The sequence below is a fragment of the Chenopodium album genome, chromosome 4 (assembly GCF_948465745.1).
Source record: "Chenopodium album chromosome 4, dcCheAlbu1.1, whole genome shotgun sequence".
NCBI lineage: Eukaryota > Viridiplantae > Streptophyta > Magnoliopsida > Caryophyllales > Amaranthaceae > Chenopodium > Chenopodium album.
Genome location: NC_137837.1, coordinates 14,002,169 through 14,026,131, shown reverse-complemented (window position 1 = coordinate 14,026,131; position 23,963 = coordinate 14,002,169). Strand labels below are relative to the sequence as shown.

General features: G+C 31.5%; 1 protein-coding gene across 1 annotated transcript; it reads right to left on the bottom strand.

Moving 5' to 3' along the window:
* Positions 1 to 14,631: 14,631 nt before the first annotated feature.
* LOC145628942 (serine/threonine-protein phosphatase PP1-like) lies at positions 14,632 to 23,526 on the bottom strand. Its single transcript, XM_081681377.1, has 4 exons — positions 23,127 to 23,526; positions 20,402 to 20,961; positions 19,384 to 19,650; positions 14,632 to 15,218 (listed from the first exon to the last, which is right to left on the bottom strand). Exons 1-4 carry the CDS (start codon positions 23,299 to 23,301, stop codon positions 15,204 to 15,206), a joined length of 1,017 nt encoding a protein of 338 aa, XP_081537503.1. The 5' UTR covers positions 23,302 to 23,526; the 3' UTR covers positions 14,632 to 15,203.
* Between the last annotated feature and the right edge of the window lie 437 nt (positions 23,527 to 23,963).

Below are 23,963 nucleotides of genomic sequence, written 5' to 3'. Positions count from 1 at the left end.
CCTCCAATTAAGAAATTATTAAGCTTAAAGTACTTCACTAATTATGCCTTAAGTAAAAAAGCTAACTATAATTATAAAAAAAACTAAAGATGAAATCCCAAATAAAATCTTACTTGTATGTGGTTATGGCGGCAGCGCCTCCATATAATAAAAATATAACATATGGTCAAATAATAAACTCCGTATATAGTTTTGGAATATTTCAACAGCATCTAAAAAAGTTACAAACATGATTTGGGTTATTTCAATTCCTAAATATTAAACACATGCTTAAAAAACATCAAAATTCCCCTGCTTTAAGCAAGTGTTATTAAAAATCAAACTAAGAAATTAGGCAGTGAGTATAAGTTGACGGGGTGACCCATGCAAATTAAAGTGACAGAAGCTGTTGAAATTGAACGTATGACGGCCATTATTAATTATAATTATATTAATGCAATTAAAATTAATTTAATCAGTCGTATGACCCATGCATTATTGCTTGATAATCAAACTTATTGACAGTTTTATTAGAGAATGACTTATTAGAAAAAAAATATAAATGAAATTGATAGACAACTTCCAGAAGAAAAACACGTCTTTTATTTTCTCAAAGTCAAATATTTACGTAGAATATATTATATTATTATTATTATATATAGTGAATTAATTTGGTCAAGTAAATGGAATATTTTGTTAAGACGATACTTTATGCTACTACAAGTAGTAATTTGTTTCGGAGCATGCTTTGGAAAATTGGTCATCATTTTGATTTTATTAACGTCATTCGTTACGTGAATAGAATTTAAATTGAATTTTTTTTTAACTTGATTGTTTTAAAACAGTTAACATCAATGTTGTTCTCAATTGTCAATTTTACTTTGTACACTTGGTTAGTAGCTTTTTTAGTATAGTGTGGATTAGTCGTCATAGGTATGTAGGTTGCATAAGTATTGAAGTATAAGCAGTAGGCATTGACTTGAAATGAAAATGGGAAAATGTCATTTACTGATCCACAACTTAGGGTATGTTCTGTTCAGTTTAATTTCAGTTTAGTTTAGTTTAGTTCAGCTCCAATCATTTCACTTCAATTCAGTTCCTAATTTTCTTTTCTCATAAACAATTCATTTGACCTCAGTTCAGTTCAGCTCAACTCCAATCAGTTTAGGGCCTATTCTCTTACGTTGAAATTCAGTTCAACTCAATTCAGTTCAGTTCAGCTCAGCTCCTAATTTCCTTCTCTTATAAAATATTCATTTCAGTTCAGTTTAGTTCACCTCAACTCAATTCAGTTCAGTTCAGTTCAGTTCAGCTGAGTTCAGTCAATGAGAACAAGCCATAGTTAAGTTGTTTTCGGTTAATCGATCAGAACGTGCCCTTATAGGTTTTGGGTACGATAAAGTTTAGACATTGATTTGAGATGGACACGGAAATATAAAGTCGTCCATAACGTAGAGATAATGATGACCTTACGGACATTAGATGTTTATTATTATTTTTTTGATGGAAATATAAGATGTTTACTAGAAGGGTAATTATCAGGGCTCTTTATGCTCCGTAAAAACATTAAGGTTGGATGTCCTTTGATTCCTATATTTAGTTCATGTGTTAAATTAAATGAAAAACTGAAAACTAAAAATACAAGAATATGGTAATAGATACAGTAATTTGTTTCTTTTGATACCGTAGGGTTAGATCATGAGATCAAGATATTTCAATGATTTCAACTTTATAATGTATACGTATATTTTACTAATAAACAATTAAAAATATTATGAGTAATTGTCAAACTTGTACTGTACATTATTTCACACAAATAATTCATGTACTCCATATAAGATATTATATATTAACATAATTAAGGGAATATTAAAAATCTGACATTACATTTCCTTACAAATATATACTTACTCCGTTATTTTTTACTTGACCCGCTTTGACTTTTACACTATTCATCACCCCTTCTTTGACCGTCTTTTGTGAATAATATGTGAGGAAAACACATTCATGTAGGATCTTTTTGAATTCATCTCAATAAGTACTATCATAGTATATAACTATAATAATTTTTGCTTATGTAGAATTAAAGTTATTGATCGTTAAACTTTTAGATTGGCAAGTGTGATAAAAGAAACAGGTTAAGTAAAAAAAAAAACCAGAGGAAGTGTATATATATATAGGGTAATGCTATATGTAGCCCTAAAGGCTATATATAAGCATTAAATACACTCTTGAACATTGTATAAAATTATAAATTCATTACAAAAACACGCGCAAATCACTGTAATTAGTGTTTATATTTTCATAATTTTCTAACTTTTTACGATTTTCTAGTGTAAATTTAATGCTTATATATAACCCTAAGGGCTATGCATAGCATTTTCCATATACCGTCATGGCAAGTAGTTTGAAACCAGAAAAATTACATTATTGACATTTGACACTCTCTAAGTTGATTTTTCAATTCCTTCAAAAAAAAAAAAAAAAAAAAAAAAAAAAAGAGTTGATTTTTCAATTGTTAAAAAAATAAAATAAAATATTGATTTCCCAAAATTATGATCAGTTGAACAGCATATCAGGGCAACCCATGTGGGGTTACTGTCTTTGAAAGCATTGGGTCCATCCCATATTCCCATGTGGTCTCTTTTTATCTTTTTCATAGTCGTATTACTTTTAGCTTATAAGTGGTCTGCCTTATTTACATGCTCTTTTTTGGACCATTTTAAAAATTAAATTAAAAAATTATACTTATAGTAGAGTGGGTGGTCTAACTATCTAAGGTCTAACCTTAACATGCATTAGTCCTGAAAATAAGGGAGAAATGGATTATGTAAGCACTAAAGATTCAAATCTTTAGCTTAATTAAACTACTTTTAAAGGTTGATTAGTTCTAGATCAATTTAGTGGAAATATCTAAGATATTGACTATACAATTGGTCAAGTACAGTTTGTCTTGAACTATTGTCATTGTTGACGTATTTGTTATCGTGTGTGATCTTGCACTATTATCACTTACTCCATTTATTTCATAATAATCGTAACAATGAGAGAGAGGGATATTTCAAGTGATTAGAGTTTCTCTCTTGATTCCAGGAAATTCTGGGATTGATTCTCATCCCGTCGTTGTAGCTCTCTAAACACCTAAAATAATACGAAGTAATAATTGTAACGTACAATAGATGTTGCATAAAATTTTGGGAGAACTTAAAAGGTGAGGATCAAAAGAGGATCTTTGTTTAAGTAGTACAATATGTAGTATAAAGTTTTTTTTTTTTTTTTGTTTTTTTTTTTTTTTTGAGGAATAGTATAAAGTATTGTTAATAAGGGAGAAATATTTTTAAGTTTTCTTTTTAAATGAGTTGGGTCAGTGAGGTTAATTAAAGATAAAGATAATAAAACATTTATAATTGTGAAAACTAATTCAATATCCGTTAATTATTATGTGCAAATTTGGGGTATTATTTGTGAGATACTCGTATAAAATATTCCAAAGTTGCACATAATAATTAACGGGGGTAGTACAAGCAAGTATTAAACGGAAGAAATATTACATCATTACATGTAAATAAAGCTTGGCCAATAGCCATAGGTCATAAAAAAATAAGGACAACCACTTATCACTTTTCTAGGACTTATTATTATTATTATTATTATTATTATTATTATTATTATATATATATATATATATATATATATATATATATATATATATATATATATATTTTTTTTTTTTTTTTTTTTTTTGAGAACCTTTTGTAGGACTTATTATGGAGTAGGAAATGTCCCCCCCCCCCCCTTTTTTGGGTTAAAAATAACCTAAATTAATAATACCACCAGAAATACGGTGAGATTAGTAAGCATAATTTGTTTCTAGCTATTTAACTTCTTCGTTTGTCCGATCCAAAGCATATCTAGCCTTTTGTTAGGTAATCTAGTTTGTTGTAATTAGCTTCTTGCCTTTCCATGCTCTTGAAAGGATACTTGGTCACCCATGATTCTGAAATTTTCTAGCTCAAAATGCTTTTGACATATTTATATTTATCTATGAAGCACATAAAAGCAATAAACAAGATTTTTAAGTACTTTTTAACTTTCAAGATCACCCTCTATCACCTATTACAAATGCCAATTATTTAATTTCTCTCCTTAGCTCGTCTACCTTCGAACAAAGATCTTATTTATATTTATTTACGAGGGAGCCCCCATTCATCTTGATGATAAACAAAAGTTGTTTATCTAATGACATTTTCGTAAATATATTAACAAATCATCCAGCCAGTATGACATTTTTGTAAATAAGTGAACAACTTTTATTAATTTATAGGTCCCGCAAATGTTGACTTATTTACGAAAATGTCATGCTGACTAGGATTTTTTGTTGATTTATTTACGAAAAATTCCTTTAGAAAACAAAATCATCAAGATAAACTTGTATTTGGTGCTTATTAAATATTTGTTTTTTTCAAAAAAAAAAAAAAAATTAAATATGTGTTTTTCAGGTAATAAGAACTACCATACGGGTATCCAAAATCTCTCACTAATCAACGTGATTCAATTTATTTATGAGATATTGTTAGATTCAATGAATAGATCATTCCAAAATATATTTTCATAATATCAACTTGTTATAATTTTAAAATACAACGAAATTTCAAATATTCAAGTTACAAAAAGTGCATTGACAAGTGTGAAATCTAAATGATACGATTAAAAAAACAAAGGAAGTATTGTACTTAAGTCGTAGTGGAAAACATTTAGGGCATGTTCGGTAAAATATAGCTGTGAAGGTAGCTGTAGCTGTGGAGATAGCTGTGAGCTGTGCAGATAGCTGTTAGCTGTCAACAAGCTGTTAGCTGTAAAAAAAAAGATAATTTATGTATGATTGTTCGGTAAAGTAGTGGTTGACTAGCTGTTACATTTAAGAATCAATATTTTATTTTTAAAACTATACATTAAATTTTCAAAAGCTACTTCAAAAGCTACCTCTAATTTCAAAAGCTAATAATCCTAGCTTTTAATAAAAGCTACCTCCACCACTAAAAGCTACTTGAACCATTACTTTGCCAAACACTCACATTTTTTGTTGAGTAGTGGTTTGACTTGGTCAAACCACTAAAAGCTACTCAAAAGCTAGCGCCGAACACGCCCTTAGTAGTCGAATAGCGGGTAGTTGAGGAACTAGCGAGTAGCTATCAATTAGTATTGGGTAGAGGTTGGTAGTCAAAGTAAGACCCTGTTTGGTGGTAGCATTTGAAGTAGCGATTAGCATTTTGACTAGTCAAAACACTACTAGAAAAAAATTGATAGTGTTTGGCAAGGTAGTGGTTCTAGTAGCGGTTAACGATAGCGGTAGCGTTTAGGTAGCTTTTCTCAAACGTTAAAAATAGTAGCGTTTATAAATAACGAGTAGCGTTTGACCAATTTCTATTACTTTTTAATTAATATTTATATGAATTTTGATATATTTTAGTATTGTAACGCTACTTTTGCCAAACACTCATGACATCTAACCTCTACCCACTACTAGTTGACAGCTCGCTATCTTAACAGCTACCCGCTACTTGACCGCTAAAGCTATCCGCTACCGCTACAGTATTAGCGTGTGGCAAAAGTAACGGTCGGTTAAAATACTAAAATACATACATATTGTTTTAAAAGTAATCAAAATTTGACAAATGCTTCCCGCCACGAACTAAAATACATACATATTATTTTAAAAGTAAATACGAACTAATAATTATATGCTATTTCTAGAAACAAACATAACATTCATTTTAGGACACCCGATTAGGAAAATAGGCACATTAATATGGGACGAAGGGAGTACTATTTTTAACATTTGAAAAATCTATCCAAACACTACCTCTATTACAAATTGCTACCTGAATATATCACTCATATATCAAGCAGTTTTTTTTAGTAGTAATATTTTATCAAAACGCTAATCGAAACCTCAAATGCTACTGCCAAACATATAGGTGTCAAAACCGAACCGACCCGAAAAAAATTATCCGTTTCAAACTGTAACCGATCCGATTTGATCCGAGAAATTCAAGACCCAATCCCGTTCTGTAACCGAACTGAACTCAACCCGAATCCGAACTTGACCCAATCTGAACTTAACCCGGCACCGATTTGATCCGACCTGAACTCAACCCCAATCAGATTTGACCCAACCTGAACTCAAACCGAACCGATTTGACCCGAGCCGAGCTCAAACCGATCTGAAATTGACCCGAAAAATAACCGATCTAATCCGATCTGTTTTGACCCGAACTGATATTAACCCGATCCGATTTTTACTCGATTTGATTTTTACCCGATCTGAATTTAACCCGATCATAATTAATTATTTACTTTTTTATTCAAGTTCTTATACTATATATTTACTAATTATTAATAAGTTAACTTTTTTACTACAAAGAAATAATCCGGAGTCTTAAGTTTACTTCATGTACATATCAATTATATTAATTTACTTTCTAAGCTTTAATAAATGCCAGAAGATCTAATAAACCTAAACATTAAGCAGGAGTTAATTGATTTGCTTGTAAAGCTCTATTTTTTTTTATTTATTTATTTATTTTTTTTTTGACAATAGCAAAAGGAAAAAACTCTAGTTAAATGCTGCCTAAAGCCTATTGTCATTTTTAATGAGTTTCCTCTCATTCTGTTATATTTTATGAACTAATAATTCTTTTCTCTAACACCTACAACCAATTATATCAATATAAATTACATTACTACTAGTCTGATGCAACCTATAAGAAACAATTATGAAAGCAAAATAAATAAAGTTTTAAAGGATATATTGTTCGTCAATATATCACTAGCTCGGTCTCACTTATATAGGTATGATAAGTCATCGATAATTATTCAATCTCAATTTTCTTCAAAGATAAAAATTACACATAACTTGATCAAATGAGAAAACTAAAACTTCGTGCTTCGTAATTAATAATCATATTGACCCAATAATAAGGTAAAAACTAAACAATATCTCTAGTTTAAAAATAACCTTATTTGGATATGAATTTGGTCAACTCGACCAAAATCCAGCCAAACACAAAAAGGAATTGAATCGAAATTGACCGAACCGAAATCAACTCGACCCAAATTCATCCGACCCGAAGTTACCCGGCTAAACCCGGTCCGATCCAAATATATCCGAACCGAAAGTGAATCGATTTGAAGTTGACCCGACCCGTATCCGACCCAGAGTCGATAGACCATGGCCCGAATTGGACCCGACCCAAATTCCGATTCGACCTGATCCGAGTTAAAAGGATAATTTTGATCCGAACATATCCGACCCGAAGAGACCCGACCCGAATAGACCCGACCCAAACTCTATCCGGTTATCCGAATCGACACCTCTCAAACATGATTACAAGACCTATATATCACGATGAATGTGACCAAAAATGTAGAAACGAGGAGGGCATAAAAAATGAGCATATACTCATGTAGTATGATAAATGTACATACAAACCTACTTTAAACGCCAATATGAATGGTCGGCCTCAATTGTCAGCGTCAGATCAGGCGTTTTGTCAAAAAGAGGACCACAGTATCTGCACGTCAACTATCCAACTGCGACGGCATTTACGGGTCATTAATGACGGGGATTTTCTTTAAGTGTAGTGTGATAAGTTCTTTTGCTTTTCTTTTCCTCTTTCATATTATTGATACGTGCTTATGTTCTTTGATAATTAGTCATAATTTTCGGCATACATTATTTTATCATATTATATGAATTTATGGATGAATTTACTCTTTTGAATGGTAATTTGTTGCAATCGTTTGATTGGCTATAGATTTTAGACTTTACATACTACATCCGTTATATATTATTTGTAACGATTAGACATTTTTCGTCTCTACTTTATGTCAAATCGTTGTAAATAATATGTAACAGAGGTAGTATGTATAAAAAATCTATCTAAATTGTTTACTTGTTTGCAAAAATGTACATAATCTAACTTTATAAATGACTATGGCCTTTGTAACTTAGGTCTCGTTTGGTTGAATCACTTGAATGTAGGATCTAATTGCAACAATGCAATGCAACTTGAAAATTTAATTTTTCATACTTCCTCCGTTTTTTTTTTAATATTGCACCACTTACTTTTTAAGGAAGTTTTACATTTATTGCACCATATCCATTTTAGGAAAAGAAATTTATGTGTTCACACTATAAATACCTAATATACCCTTGATTTTCAACCCTTATTTTTATTTTGTGCATACAATCACATGGGCAACTTGGTATTTCTATCTTTCTCTCTCATCTTTTTTTGCACTACCAAAAAATTTGTGCCAAACCCTTATGATGCAATAATAAAAGAAAGGAGGAAGTATATAATTGTATTTTTTTAGGAATTAATATGTAATCATGGGAAATTAAATTTTCCAAGTCAAAAAAAAAAAAAAAAAGGGAAGTGAAAATTCCCATATAGAAATTTAATTAAATTCATGTTTTTTTGTCTCTTCGGAGACATCTGATAAAATTGGAACGATGTAGGGGAAATTCATGCTTTTTTGATATCTTTGTACTTTACTTTTGAGTTAGTTATTAAATTGAAGTCACAATGTAATGTAGTGATTATAGGGAAAAAAAAAATATATGAAGTACCTAATATTTAAAAAAAAAAAAAAAAAAAAAAAAAAAAAAAAAAAAAAAAAAACAACTGTTATGAGCACACATTCAAATTCCTTCACTTTTTTTTTTCTTTTTTTTTTTTTTTTTTTGGTGAAAAAATTCCTTCACATTTCTATTAAAATATACAAATCATATTACTTGTATGTTTTGCCCCTTCTATCATATTTTGGGGTGTGCCTTTGAATTTGCCCATACATTTTGATTTGTTTTCCCCTTTGCTCTCTTCTCATGTGCCCAACTTTGCTCATACATGTGCTCAACTTTAATCCAACCTTAATTAAAATGAAAGTTAAAATATATATAGGACAGTCTTCTAGAATGGAATGAACATTATTGATTAGAACGAGCAAAAAAATCTATAAACCATAGACTTTCAAATACTTCTACATATAAATTCCATGCTTTGAACGAGCAAAATTTCTATAAACCTAAAGACTTTAACAAACTTTTTTTTATTTAATCGACTTTTTTTTTCTGTCTTGTTGGAATCTCTACAATACCTTTCCACACCACCCACGTCTTCTCTTAAATGATCTAATTAGCACAAGCCACAAAAAATAAATAATCCCATAAATAAAACTCACATTTTAAAAAAATTCTTAACTTAAAAAAACAATCAAGAATAAGAATCAATGTGAAACCAAGAAGAAGAAAAAAAAAAAAGCATATTTCATAAAATGATTGAATAATTCATTGACTCATTTTTTGAGAAAACTTGCACATGGCAAATACTTAGAGCACAAGAAATATGCAACAATCTAAATAGATATTCTTTATGATTTTGGTAGGTTAACTGAAAAATACGTACGGAAAAATTAAGAGAAAAGGACACTTAATTATCTTCATAAATCATAATTAACCATTGTCCACAAATTTAGTTTAGGTCAAAATACAAATGGGTCCCACCCATGTGACCTTGTATTATTAGTTGTAACGATGCATGTAGTTTGTTCGTCCCCCACAAAAGTTACTTGTCAAACGTCAAAATATCATTTATAAATATATTTAATTATCAATTAATATTATATAAATTCCGTATAAATATAAGTTTCTTTATCAAATAAAAACCATATAATAATATATGTAAGTATTAAAAATTGACAAAATAAGAAGTACATAACAAACAACTAAGCATATTTTGGCCTAACATGAGAATATACTACTTCTTCATGATTTCCAAAGGGCAATTTTTTTATAAGAAGGTACTAGAATTCAGGTTGTAGTTTCTCCACGGTTTACATATTGATGATAGATTAGAATAGGACCACGATTAAGCTTTTATTTATGGCTTGCATTCAAAGGAATGAAGATCAAGATATTTGATGCTTGGAATTGTTTAAAATAGAGATTGCTACATTTATTGAGGCCGGGTCAGGTGTACTCAAACGGTTTCATGTCTTACGCGTTGATGTTTGAATATCTTGTTTGATTTCATTGCTTGTCGTTTGATTAAACTCGGATGAAAAAATACTTATTGTAATTATTTCAAGCTTGAAAATTCTCGATTAATTGAAATTACTAGGGTGGCTAACGCGCTATAGCTAGCCATGTTCAAGGAGCTTTTTCAATTGTTGGTTACATTAATAAGGAAATAAATGTAAACACATACATATAGTATTATAAATGTCTGCATACTATTTTAAATAGTTTAAAAAAGAACGAAGAAGACAATTAACATTATATTAACGAAGGCCAAAAAAAAAAAAAAAAGAGAATTACATTAATGATGGCAAAATAAAAACTTGTTCTACATATTAACGAGGGTAAACATATAAATGTAAATTTTAAAGTCTATCAGGCCATATTCACTTCACCTTAAAAAATAATATTAAGTAAAAATAATTTTAGTTCAGCAAAAATAAGTTCAGTTCAATAAAATTAATTTCAATTCAGTAAAAATAATTTCAGTTCAGTAAAAATAAGTTATGTTCAATAAAATCCAGTATTCTTAAAGAAAAATTATAACAGAAAATCAGTAAAGATAATTTCAGTTCAGCAAAAATAATTTCAGCTCAGTAAAAATAATTTAAGTTCAGCAAATATAATTTCGTTTCAGTAAAAATAATTTAAGTTCAGCTAAGGTGAACTGAACGGGGCCTAAATTATAGTAACCTAATAAAATTTTATAATTTTATTGAAAAGTATAAGTGGTGGGATTTCGAACAAATGCTCTTCTTAAATATCCGATGCAATAGAGATTTTAAGCCACTAACCATACTTTAATTAAATATGATCGCATTTGATTCCTTCCTAAGATATAAAATTGTTTTTATTGGAATCAAATAAATAATCTACATATAACTTTATTTCACATAGAGGAAAAATATTATAATTAATATTCTAGTAAGTTAAGTGATTGGGACTACACTTGGTAGGGAGGATCCGTGTTCGATCCCCCGCAACAACAATTGGGAGAGGACTGGAACCTAACCTCCCGAACTGATCTCCGAATCCGGATTAGCCCAAAGGGTGAACCGGGTAGAACAAAAAAAAAAAAAAAAAAAAAAAAAAAAAAAAAAAAAAAAAAAGAAGTAAAATAAGAAATAATTCCGCGTATTAGCACAAGACACTATATAAAATTTTGTAACTGTATATTTTTTTTTTTTTCTCAAATCATGAAATAAAAGTCATTTTTAGTTTAATCATCATCTACTACACAACTAGACCATGTATCCTAGGAGATAGAAAAAGTATTAAAATTTACTCGTATAATTGTCAACTACTATATATATATAGATCTTTGGGTTTATAACATTAAAGTCAGTCAATAGAGTTTTTCTCGATTTAAAATCTAATATGACTTTTTAAAAAAAAAAAAAAAATCTAATATGACTTAATTATGAAGCAACTTAGTTTAACAAGCTTAGAAATCGGATAATTTTTCTTTTAAAAAAATTATCTATTGATGGACATTAACATAGTACTACAATAGTACAAAAGCCACAAAAGGAGTAGTGATAGATAAAGGTGGTAGCTAGTCATATTCACTACTCACTAGTGGACATAGTACATATTAAGCACGGAACCTAACAATTTCTCACTACACTAGTGAAGTAGTGAGTTCATTCATTGAAAATACAAGAAGCCAAGAAAATAAGTAGTATATTTTCATGAAAATGACCTATAATTTAAATTTTTTGGTAAAGTTGCACATTTTGAAGACACCAAAGGGCAATATTATTGGGGCCTATAAACATGTGACACTGCCAACATAAATACAAGCTGATTTTTTCTTATTTTAAACCCAAACATGTTTGTCCAAACCGACAGTTGATCCATCTAAGCCCCACTTTTAACTGCTTTTTTTTTATTATAACTTATATACTCTCAAATTTTAAGGATACTTTTAATTATTTAGCTCTACTGTTCTTAGTTTGGTAGGATAGATGAAAAGATTCCAATTTATTTGGGATTTGTTTAATGTTTTGGATAATTTGAGGATTGAATTCTACACATTATTATACTCACTTCAATCTATTCGTTTTTTAATTTATCCAGCTTTCACTTTATTAAGAGTTGTATTGAGTGAGTAGGTAAATTTGTTTTTCCTTTTTTTTTGATAAGAAGGTTCGACAATAAATAAAGTAGAGAGGAATTGTAAGGATCATGTTGACTAATACAAAAATAGAACAATGTTTTAGTAGCGGCTTAGAAAGAAAATATAAGATATCCTTAATTCTTTAAGAGATAGAACCAGTACTAATTAAATGGTTTCTAGGTGCTTCATATGCTGATTCTTACACTTTGATTAATCAATCAACTTCTTGATTAGATTATTGAGTATCTCCAAAAGAGTAACGCTGTAACATGTATCCATGTGCTGTTGGTCCAGCTCTTAGTGAATCTGATACACTAATTTAGTTAATAATCCTAGTTATAATCAAACAAATTAAACTACTAGTTGTTGATTAATGATGATTCCAGCGGAATAAACCACTGATTTTCTTTGTTCTTTAGTGATTAGCGTATCAATTGATGGTTTGTACTTTGTAGTAGAACTAGCCTTCTGGCCCGTGCAATGCACGGCTTGTTCATAGAAAATTGCATGAGATGAGTGAGGAAATACCAATAAATAATCATGAGTGTAATATGTAACTGAAAACATAATTACAGAAATAAAAATTTTGGGACTTTAATTTGAAATAAGATTTAATAGAAAGAAGATGGAGGGACTAAAATCAAAGAGAGAAAATAAAAAAGTTGAATTAAAGAGGGGAGATGAAGATGAAGTATTTAATGAAAGAGTTAAGAAAAATTGTATAATAAAAAATAAAAAAGGTAAAACGACATGTGACACATTCAATTGAAGAATAAAATAGGGAAGTGTAATAGAATGATTTTTGGTTTGCTTTTTTAAATACTAAGTATAGATGAATGCCAATTTACCACAATTGGTACCTCTTTTTCCCTAGGATGTATTACTGTAATAATCTTAATTTCCTTAACAGTGTGTTTGGATTGAAAACGTACTTTGGTCACCAAAATGTCAATTGTGATTTTCAGTATCAAGGGCCTGTTCATATTTACTGAACTGAACTGAGCTGAACTTATTGGAGTTGAACTGAACTGAAATAAACTTAACTGAGCTGAAATGAATATTCTATGAGAGAGGGATGTTAGGAGCTGAAGTGAACTGATTGAAGCTGAAGTGAACTGAAATGATTGAAGCTGAACTGAAATTAAGTAAATGTAAACAAGCCCCAAGTTGATTTTTGTGTGTGTGTGTGTGTGTGTGTGTGTGTGTGTGTTTAGAGAGCCACAAGAGCAGGGTGAGAATCAATCCCAAAATCTTATGAAATCGAAAGAGAAGCTTTCACCACTTGAGGTATCCCTCACTCTCAAGTTGGTGTCAATTTAATTATATAGACAAGGTTGTGTCATGAATGTGGTGCACGTTAAGTTGGTGTTGCATAATGTTATGTTGCCTAATTAATAAATGATAGAAGTAATAACAATTTTATGTGTAATTTTGCAAGAAAAATCTTAAATTGGCATCCATAAATCCATAATAATGAAACTTCAACTCCAAAATGTTTTCTTATTCATAACTTTTTATTACAATCAATATCATCCATTATTTGATACGGAGTAACAATGGAAATTAATGACGAAATGATGATAAAACTTTTCTTACAAAATTACTGTACTTGTGAATATCTACCAAATAAAATGTTACTCACTTGTAACCCCTAAATTCAACTTCTAGTTAGCAATATTGCCTTAAAATACACTTTAACATTTCCATTTGGTTTATAAATGTTAATCAAGTCATAGTAGACATTTGGTTTATGAATGTTAATCAAGTCATAGTAGACACGGGAAGAAACGAAGATTAAGTTCAAGCAGTGAATTTCGCGCTCTTTTTGAGATTAGGCTATTCTTATTCCAAATGATCACCAATTCTATGAAGAAATTATTACATTCTTTAACACACCAAAGTTCTTGAGACTGAAATTTCCAACAATATGGGTCGAATTTGTGTGAAACCCGCTTCAAAAGGACTAAGAAATTAAGAAAAGTTGAGCATTTCTCACTACACGAATTCAACCCAAGACCGTGAAAGAGACTACTACAGAATGTTCTTGAGACTGGAATTTCCAAACTAATACAGCAGTTTCAAAGTCAATCGCGGTATGCATTGAACAATCATTGCACAAATCAGAGTCAAACGCAAGTAGCCCGCCATTGCTTAACCACAGCACGATATTTTAGCACCAAAGAAATTTCCAAAGGACGATGGAAATTTCGGAAACTTACCAGATATCCGATTATACCAAAAGTATAATTAACCAAATACCATGGTTGCATGTTTGCTAAGACAATTCTCAACAAAAAGTGCTCGAAGACTATAAAGCAAGTAACATCTATAAAACTGGAGACGGCGATGGCCTGGATGAGGCCCATTGACATGAATCAATATTGATGAAAGATTTTGCTTCTACAGAAGCTTATAAGTTAACCCTTAACCTGTTTTCTCTACAATGAGAATAAAGCTAGCATCACATGGATGTATAAAATTTTATTATCAAGGTCTATAAACCGACCGTGCTTTGAAATATAAAATACACTTGCAGATCGGTAATGCTGTTTTATAAAGCAACAAAAGAGAAGGGGTAGGAGTATACAGTAGTTCAAGAAAATACAGAAAGGAGAGACTAAATAACTGTGGTTACCTTGTAACAGGGTTGCCAATGCTGTTAGGACATGTTTACATTCTCAGAAGAAAAGACAGTACATAATAGCGGGAGAGAGACAGAGATGTGATTTCAAGCGTACATACAAGTAGCAGCGGCAACCATGACAGCAGCCAGTCTATACAACAGAAGGGAATGACAAGCACCCTCTTCCATAAATCCCAGCCCTGTACTTTCTGCCAAGAAAAATTATCCCTTACATCACATATAAGATACTCTCTCATTTGTACAATTAACAGACCGTAGTAAACCAAATTTGTACTCTCCAGTCTCCACGGTTTGTGCTAATCATGTCCACTAAAAGTCACAGCATAGGGGAACTTTGTACTGTGAATTGTCATTTCGGAAAAACCCACCGCCTATCATACTTAAGCACCATATGACTGCATAAGATTAACATCAAGAGTCAGCAAAAAAAACTAAAAGCAATACCCAATAATGAGAACATTATGCATTAACAGCAGCAGAGGCCATAGCCACCCACCAAAAAACAAAATAAAAGGAGAAATCAAAGCATAAATTTGAGTTATATATGTCAAAATTTACGAATGCTACACACATGCCAGCAACTTTATAGTAAAAACAGATACAGCGTTATACTCCCTCCGCATGTAATTGATAGTCACATATTTGAAAGAGAAATAGTTACCACCCCTAAAATCATATAGTAGATGGACAGAGAGAAGACAGATACAACAAAACCACTGTAAAAGGCAATTTTGTTAAAAAAAAAAGTTATGCACCAATTATATGAGGTTGAGACAACATGACAAGTCATTCTATGTAGCACTACAGAAGAAAAAGTGAAGCATAATGCTATCTAGTGAATCATAATGGATTCGCCTCAATTTATTGTTTCATACTATCAATTTATTTATTTATTATTTTTTTTAATAGTTTTTACTTATTGATTATTAGATATATTAGTGATTGAAATAAATGCATTGGCAAGCGTCAAACGTGAAATGAGAAGTGATGCAATTTTAGTGAAATGAAGGAAGTATAACACTAAAGGACCATGATTTTTTTAGCATATTGGACCTTATAGGGCGTGTCGTATTCACCTGAACTTATCTTTTCTTATTTGAACTTATTTAAGTTGTTATTTGAATTGGGTAACCCTTAACTTATATTTCCTGAACTTATCATACCCAAACTTATAAATAAGTGAAATAAGGTGAGCAAAACAGGGTCTTGATAAGTTGATAACAGATAATTTTTGCAGGAAGTCTACTAAATAATTGTAATATTCATGGTAATTGGCCTCAACAATGGGAATCCTGCTGTTGAAATTACTTAAGAAGCTTCCTCTTTTACAACAAACACGTAGCAGTAGGATAGGACAAAGGATTGCGCTTCCAACTAACTCAGACCTATGAATGCAGTGGATGGATGAAACATTTCTCTATCAATATTATAGGAAGAATAGGATAGTGAATTTCTAACTACAACATCTCACTTTTTTCAAGGCAGCATTCCTTTTCCTATGGTACAAATTCCAGCAGCTCAAATCTTGGAGCTAGATCTTTTCTTTCATACAACTATTACAGCAGTTATTTCCAAATGTTTTAGACTCACAGTATCATGTAGCCGACCGCCCGACCCCACTTATGGGATTAAGGCTTTGATTGATTGAGTATACTATAGCCTCTTTATTTTTTCTGAAACGAAAATTATTTGGTTTCGAATTATTATTGCTCAGCTTGCAATTTAATTACCAAATAAACCTAGCATTCGTTCATGACTTGAACGATGAAGTGGGCAAAAATAAAGATATAGATTAAATCTAATATTCTATAGCTTAAGAATCACTGGGAGTGGCATCCAACTTAGCCGACAAATTAAATTAAACAGGAATGAAGTTAGCACTTGATGAAAATAAAAGTCAAATCCCTTTGCAGCAGGCTAAGCAGTGACCCTCAAAGTTAGAGATATTTAGGAATTAGGATACATGATATTCGTGTATCCTGAATATTTCAGTGAAGAAAAGAAGCAGAAATTTTGCCACATAATTCATTTACCAAGGAAATTTTTACAGATTCAGATTAGAAAAAACTATTTGGTCAAAGCATGGATAATCGGTTAGAAATGCGTAAATAGATAATTCATTCACTTTAACATCCCCACAACATTCAGGAATTGAGCTTAGTGATATGTAGTGACCAAAGTAAAGATTAACAAGGGGTAATGCAAAAGGGAGTCCATATAAATCAAATCTTCCATGCCATCGTTCACGACATTGACTCTTTTACAACATTAGAGCAGAAACCTTGTCAATCAGTAATCACTATCTCAAAATAACCCACATATTCCCAACTCTTTTCTCCACTTCTCTAATGAGGGAGATCCCTAAATACACCCAGGGACAGCTCATGTTTACCGCCTTGCAGGTTTTTTCCCTTGATGGGCATTCTGTATGTGTATGTGTCTCCTAAGAGAGTCTTCCTTCATATGTTCTCTCTAAACCTTTCTCATTTCCAATCTACATCAACACACATGTCCACACATTCTACACCCATAGAAACTGCAATGTGCATGTGCTAAATCAATACATAAGGATCTAAGAAATATAGGGTGCTTTAATTACATTGTATTTACACTTGCTAATAAAATTAAGGGAAAGAATAAAAAGTCTGCGTAGTATATGGAAATTCTAATCAAGGATTTATAAATAAAAAGGTATCTATTAATAGGAGAGGGGGGGGGGGGGTGAGAAAGGCAGAAAGAATGAATCAAAGTGTGAAATAACTATTTATACCACCTATAAGGAACTGAAAGGTGAAGTAAATTATGATGCAGCAAAGGGTTGATAGGTACAATCACACAAGTGTTTAGATCCCAAGCTGTCTTTCACTCTTTGGCATACAACTGATAGCCAATTTTAAGTGAGGTTTGAACTATATCCAAAGTTTGCTACTTTTACAAGGAACCTGAGTCATGTACTGATGTACTCCTGTGCACAACTCTACTTGTAATGTGACTCTAAGAAGGCATGGAGGAAATACATTGTTATCAAATGATCTCAGAAGATCTTAATTCAAATGGGAGGTCAGATGAAATAATCCAGCAGTTCTAGTTTTAGTAAGAAACTTCTGGTCAAGATGCTGTGGGCAAGAAAGATTCCAGGTATTGAGTCCACAAGAATGATGCTTGCTAAATCTATTATTTAGAGCCTAAAATTGGAAAAGACTGCGTGGGGATTGACAGATTGGTGATCTCAACTGATCACATAGGTTGTCTTGGAAATAATTCGAAGAGTCTAGATATAGGTACTAGGAAGATCAACAGCTAGACAGGCAATGTGTCAAAAGGATTTTTTAGAGAGATACTGAGAATATATTTATCCTATATGAGTAAATCTTTAACTGAGTCAATTAGTAGAACAAATTGCTGCCAAAGATGGTTTCGCTGGTTATAATAAGCTTAGAGTTCGAAAAAATACTCCAACAGATACCAGCTAATCTAATATGTCATGTTTCTTTTTTTAAAAAAAACTCTATCCACTCCTTACTGAATGGCCATCTTAATTTTTCGGATTCTCCCAAAATAATAGTCTTACAAGCAGTCCATATTCACCTTAATTAGTTGAGATAAGATTAACTTACCTTATAGAATGTATAAACTTACTCAAAGGACAATTATGGTATTTCAACCTAAAAATTATCTTTGACCGAATGTGGTCGATTATTTAAACATAGTATGATAGACACAAGAAGATCATGAAGGGTCAGCTAAAGACCTTGTAATGGAGAGCATTATATTCATATGCTTGAGTTTAGCTAGGTTCCTTGTTCCTTTTTCCATTTATTTAAATTAGTGTCAACCACCTTTTCAATGACACACTTTTATATGCTTGACAATGCATAACTTCAACCCTTAATATGTGACGTTTCTAACAAGACCCCACAAGACTACGCTTATAAAATCACCAAAAAAAGATGTATAGTGTGTTTATAGTGTAGATTTAGAAGTAGTTCATTTTGAAAATCAAGAAGTATATGGTATCAACACAAACATGCTACAATGTCCACATACATTTACATCATAGATGAAAAATGTTATTGTTGCATATTCATACTTTCATAATATGATTCTAATTGGTCACCTACTTTTTTTTTAAAACCAATAGCGACAATATTCTAGGAACTTTTGCCACTTTGAGGTGTGAAGATTGAAGAAAAGCAAGAGCACACATAAATTCCAGAAACAGGGGTTTAATGTAAAAGTAATCTCTAACCAAGGTGAAGATGGGCAGAATCTACAAACAAAAAGAATAGGCAGGTTCAAGTGCAAAATTTCAGGTTAAGCTTAGTCCTACGCGCTTTTAACAAGAAAAAAAGAAAGGTAAATTTTATTTTGGCTCCTCAACTAGTCATCTCTAAGTTTTTGCTTTCCATAGAAATCTAAAGGCACAAACAAAACAAAAGGAAGATAGTGTTGTAGGAAATGGGAAGGCATAATAGAAAGCCAAGATACAAAGCTTTGAATTGAACCTAGAGTTCCAGAATTTACCACTTGGTCTTATATAGTAAATGGAAGCTAATTTACCTTGACCCCTGGGAGAGAAGTTCCAGATTTCATTGTTGTAGTGCTCCCAAAAAAGTTGACTCCACTACCAGGCTTAGCAGTAGTAGTACTGCTACCTAAGAGCTTTGATTTCTTTTCTGCAGGCTTTAATATCTGGAATGAGCACATCAGAGTTTCATCCACACTCATCATAGCACCAGCGTTATCAAACTCTCCACAATAATTAGGTGCAGAAAATATTGTTACAAGCTGCCGATCTGCAAAAAATTCATATCCATCTTCCACTACCTGGATTATCAAGAAGATTGATATCAGTTCTGACTTTCTGAGAGCATGGGAGTAGAAGGAATATTTTAGAAAAGAATACTATCAGTTCGTTAGGCAATGGGGTGAATTTAATGGATTACTAGTGTAGTTTCATAGAAGTCCCTCGTCAATTTCCATAGCAATGCTTGTCCATTCCGAAATTTGCTTTTCCTTCCTAATTTCCAATTTCCATTATTATCCATTACCATAAAGGAGGTATTGAGTTGATATATTAATTTAAGAAAAGAGTCACGTGATTTGGGATAATATTCCATTACCACAGACATTGGCATGTGATTTTTTTTTTTTTTTTTAAAAAAAAAATTCTTATTTCTTTACTTATTTTTTTAACAAAAGTGCACATAGTTTTCTTTCCTATTACCCTCATTTACCACAGCCTATCAAATGGGTTAAAAATGAATACACATAACATACACACGAGAGGCAGAACACAACAGCTGCTAATAACTATCTCTAATTATCCACTAACATAAGAAAAAGGATGCGAAAATGAACAAAGATTTTTTTTAAAAACCGTTAAATTAAATTGGCAGCCTGACCTTATGTGCACAGAAAACAAGGTCTAAAATTGAATACACATAACATGCACAAGAGAGGCAGAACACAACAGCTGCTAATAACTATCTCTAATTATCCACCATCATAAGAAAAAGGATGCGAAAATGAACAAAGATTTTTTTAAAAAACCGTTAAATTAAATTGGCAGCCTGACCTGATGTGCACGGCAAACAAGGTCTAAATCATGTTTCTCAAGAAATTCTGTCACCTTGTCAGAACCAAATGTATATGAAACTCCCCTATCATTCATACCCCAGCCTTGGACCTCTTTGCTAGGATCTGACCAGAGAAGGTCACACAGCAAACCTGTATCAGGCACATCAGTAGGCCGCTGCATATTCCGTATCTGGTCCAAATTGTGCAGATCAGGTGAGAGGCCTCCATGCATGCACAGAATTTTCTCATCAATAAGGGCTGCAACTGGTAAACAGTTGAAGCATTCAGTGAAGACTTTCCATAATCTAACATTAAATCTTCTCTTGCATTCGTCATAGAATCCATATATACGATTTATTGAAGCACACTCATGATTTCCCCTCAAGAGGAAGAAATTTTCAGGGTACTTTATCTTATATGCAAGAAGAAGACAAATAGTCTCCAAGCTTTGTTTGCCTCTGTCAACATAATCACCCAAAAATAAGTAGTTTGCTTGAGGAGGAAATCCACCATATTCAAAAAGTCTTAGAAGATCAGAATATTGACCATGTATATCACCTGCAAATCACATATAAATAAGCAATCAGACATGTATACTCAACACTCCAACAACAAAAAAAGATAAAAATGAAAAAAGCAAGCTGTCCATTTCTAAAGGAGTCAAAGACCAATAATATTTTGGCTTTTAGGTTATGATGATGAATGGCTCATTATGTTTTAAACCATGGTGGTTAAAAGATTTCTAAAGCAGTCAAACATGCATGCCTTAGATCTACAAAAGAGTTCCAAGTACGTTAGTCATAATTCACACACTGTAATTCCAGTTGACAATGGGCCGCCAGTGATGAATTATACAAAAAATAAAACCTAAACAGAAAGAGAAAAGTTCTCCACAAACCATTCAAGCATTACAAATTTAAGAGTTTTCAGTTTACAGAATAATTGTTGCAGGCTGGTAGCTATAATGTAACTTTCTTTCACAGCGAGAGTAGAGTTCACAACACCATATATGTTCTATTACGTGATAAATAGCGAATGGAATATATTCTGTTACACAAATATTAACTCAAGCTGACAGGCAAGTGATAAATTCCTTGGGTTGCCTACACTCACAAAGAAAAATTTCCAAATTTCACTAAAACTTCCCTGCCCTATTGATTTCAATCACCAGATTCCCCACATACCACCTTTAATTTCTATCACTTTGTAAGGAAAATAGTACTTCACTTAAAGATAATCAACATGATTGCAGATCACAATTAGCAATGAACATGTTTCATGGCATTTTAAGTTAAAAACAATAATCCTTTGATCATTCTGTTTCAGCATTCAATTTTTTATCAGTGAAATTAGCTAAAAGATTAGTTGATTACATTCAATTTCTGATTAGTGGCTGATGAATGCTAGCAAAAAGTGTATAAATTAGTTGATTACATTAAAATGTGTGATAAACTAGCTATTAAGGTACTGCAGTACATATTATGTAAAATGACAATTATCGAAATATTTATTGCAATTACTAGTAGATAGCCAATTCTAAACAAGAGAAATATCGAATATAAAAACATTTCAACTAATGAAATTTTAATCAGTGGAACTATTTAATCATTTCAGGTCACTAGCTCAAGCTAAAGACTTCAAAAGTTCAAATTTTGTATTTAGCACACCTTTTAAAAAAAAAATAACAATTAATGCATCAGCAACACTCTCTTCCATAGTGTAACACTCTCCTAGAGAAATTTAACTATTTTCTCCCGTTAATTAGCTGATTATATTAAAAGATCTTTATATGAAATTCAGATTTCAGACCTTGATCTAATTCAACCACAATGTGTTGGATTCAAATCAAAAGAACAGAAATGATTTCCATCAGCAGCAAAATCAAATCAAGATCTTATCTACGTAGTAGATGAATTAGAGCTCACACACTAAACTTCAACAGTAACCAAATAACTCCAACAGTCCAATCATAATTCATATAATTAGTGTTAAATAAAAAGGTAAGCCCCTAGTAAAATAGACATGTATCTAAACTCAACATCTAAAAGAAGACAAAACCTATACACCTATAATATATTAAATTAATAACACATCAATCATGGGTCAACAGGTAAAAAAGAAATAAGTATTGATTATTAACATAACACTCATAATTATCAAGATCAAATAGCTCAAATCAAAACAGAAACCACATAGGATAATGATTAGGAAACACTACCCATATTACAATACAACTACTTGACAGAAAATTGGGCAAAAATCATATAAGCTAATGATTGAAAAACACTGCCCACAATCTTATAAATCAGATACGAAGTACATAAAAATTAAGCAAAACGCAGGTAAAATTATGATTACAAACACTAACCCAAATCAAATTCATTAAAATTACATTAAAATTAAGCAAAACCCAGATTGGCAAGATATAAGAATGATTGAAAAACACTAACCCAAAATCAAAAACAGCAAATTACAGAAAAATTAAGCAAACCCCAGATAAAATAATGATTGAAAAACACTACCCACAATCATAAAAATCAAATATACAAAAATTAAGCAAATCCCAGATAAAATAATGATTGAAAAACACTACCCACAATCATACAAATCAAATATACAACATTTAAGCAAATCCCAGATAAAATAATGATTGAAAAACACAGCAAACAATCATATAATCCAAATAAACAAAGAATTAAGCAAAACCCAAATGAAAAAATTACCGCAAATTTTAATAGGTGCTTGAAGTTCAAGAAGATTAGGCTGTTTCATAAAAATATCTTTAGATTGTAAACATAATTGACGGATCTCAGACTCAGAAAGCTGAACTTGCTTCCCTGGTCTACCTCTTACTTCCAGTAGACGACGGATGACGTCATCCAATACTGATTGCTCCATTAACACTCACTTTCTCTCTCTTCCCGCCACTCTTTCACTCTCTCTCTCTCTCTTTTCCTGGGTTTGGTGGGTTTTTCTAGAGAGAGAAAATGGGAAATTCTAGAGAGAGATGGACGATGAATGCGAAGATTGGTAGGAAGTTTCGGAGGAATGTGGGATTTTTGGAATTGAAGTTGAGCGTCGTTTTGAGGGTTAGATAGTGTCGTTTTGACGATTAGCGTGTCGTTTTAAGTAGAGAGATTTGAAAAAGTTGGATTGTTGAGAGAGAAGCGTGGCGCGTGGGATCATTTGAAATGATTCAATAAAGATTAAATTAATAATTATTTTATAATTGTTAAAAATTAATAAAATATTTAATTAATAGATAAAGGGAGTTGAAGTTGAAAATGGGAGTGCCGCGTATAATGTCCATAAAATATAATCTAAGGTTGAGATTTGTGAGTGATGAGGATGATGATTATGATGGGGACTTTGGTGATAAGTGTGATACTTTTGTTAATGTTTATGATTTCAATGATTTGCATTGAGGTTCATAGATAATTCATTATATATACACACTAATACAAGTTACGTGTATATTTTGTACAAATCAATGTAAAATTTTAGGTAAGACGAAGTCAATGTTGAAGTCTACGATCCTAGGTCAAGAAAGGTTGAAAAAT

Excerpts from the sequence above, each read along its gene's own strand:
- LOC145628942 (XM_081681377.1), bottom strand. The coding sequence starts at position 23,301 with ATGGAGCAATCAGTATTGGATGACGTCATCCGTCGTCTACTGGAAGTA. Across the intron at positions 20,962-23,126 it reads AGCACCTATTAAAATTTGCG|GTGATATACATGGTCAATAT; the intron begins GTAATTTTTTCA and ends TGTGATTTGCAG. Across the intron at positions 19,651-20,401 it reads TTGTTTGCCGTGCACATCAG|GTAGTGGAAGATGGATATGA; the intron begins GTCAGGCTGCCA and ends TTGATAATCCAG.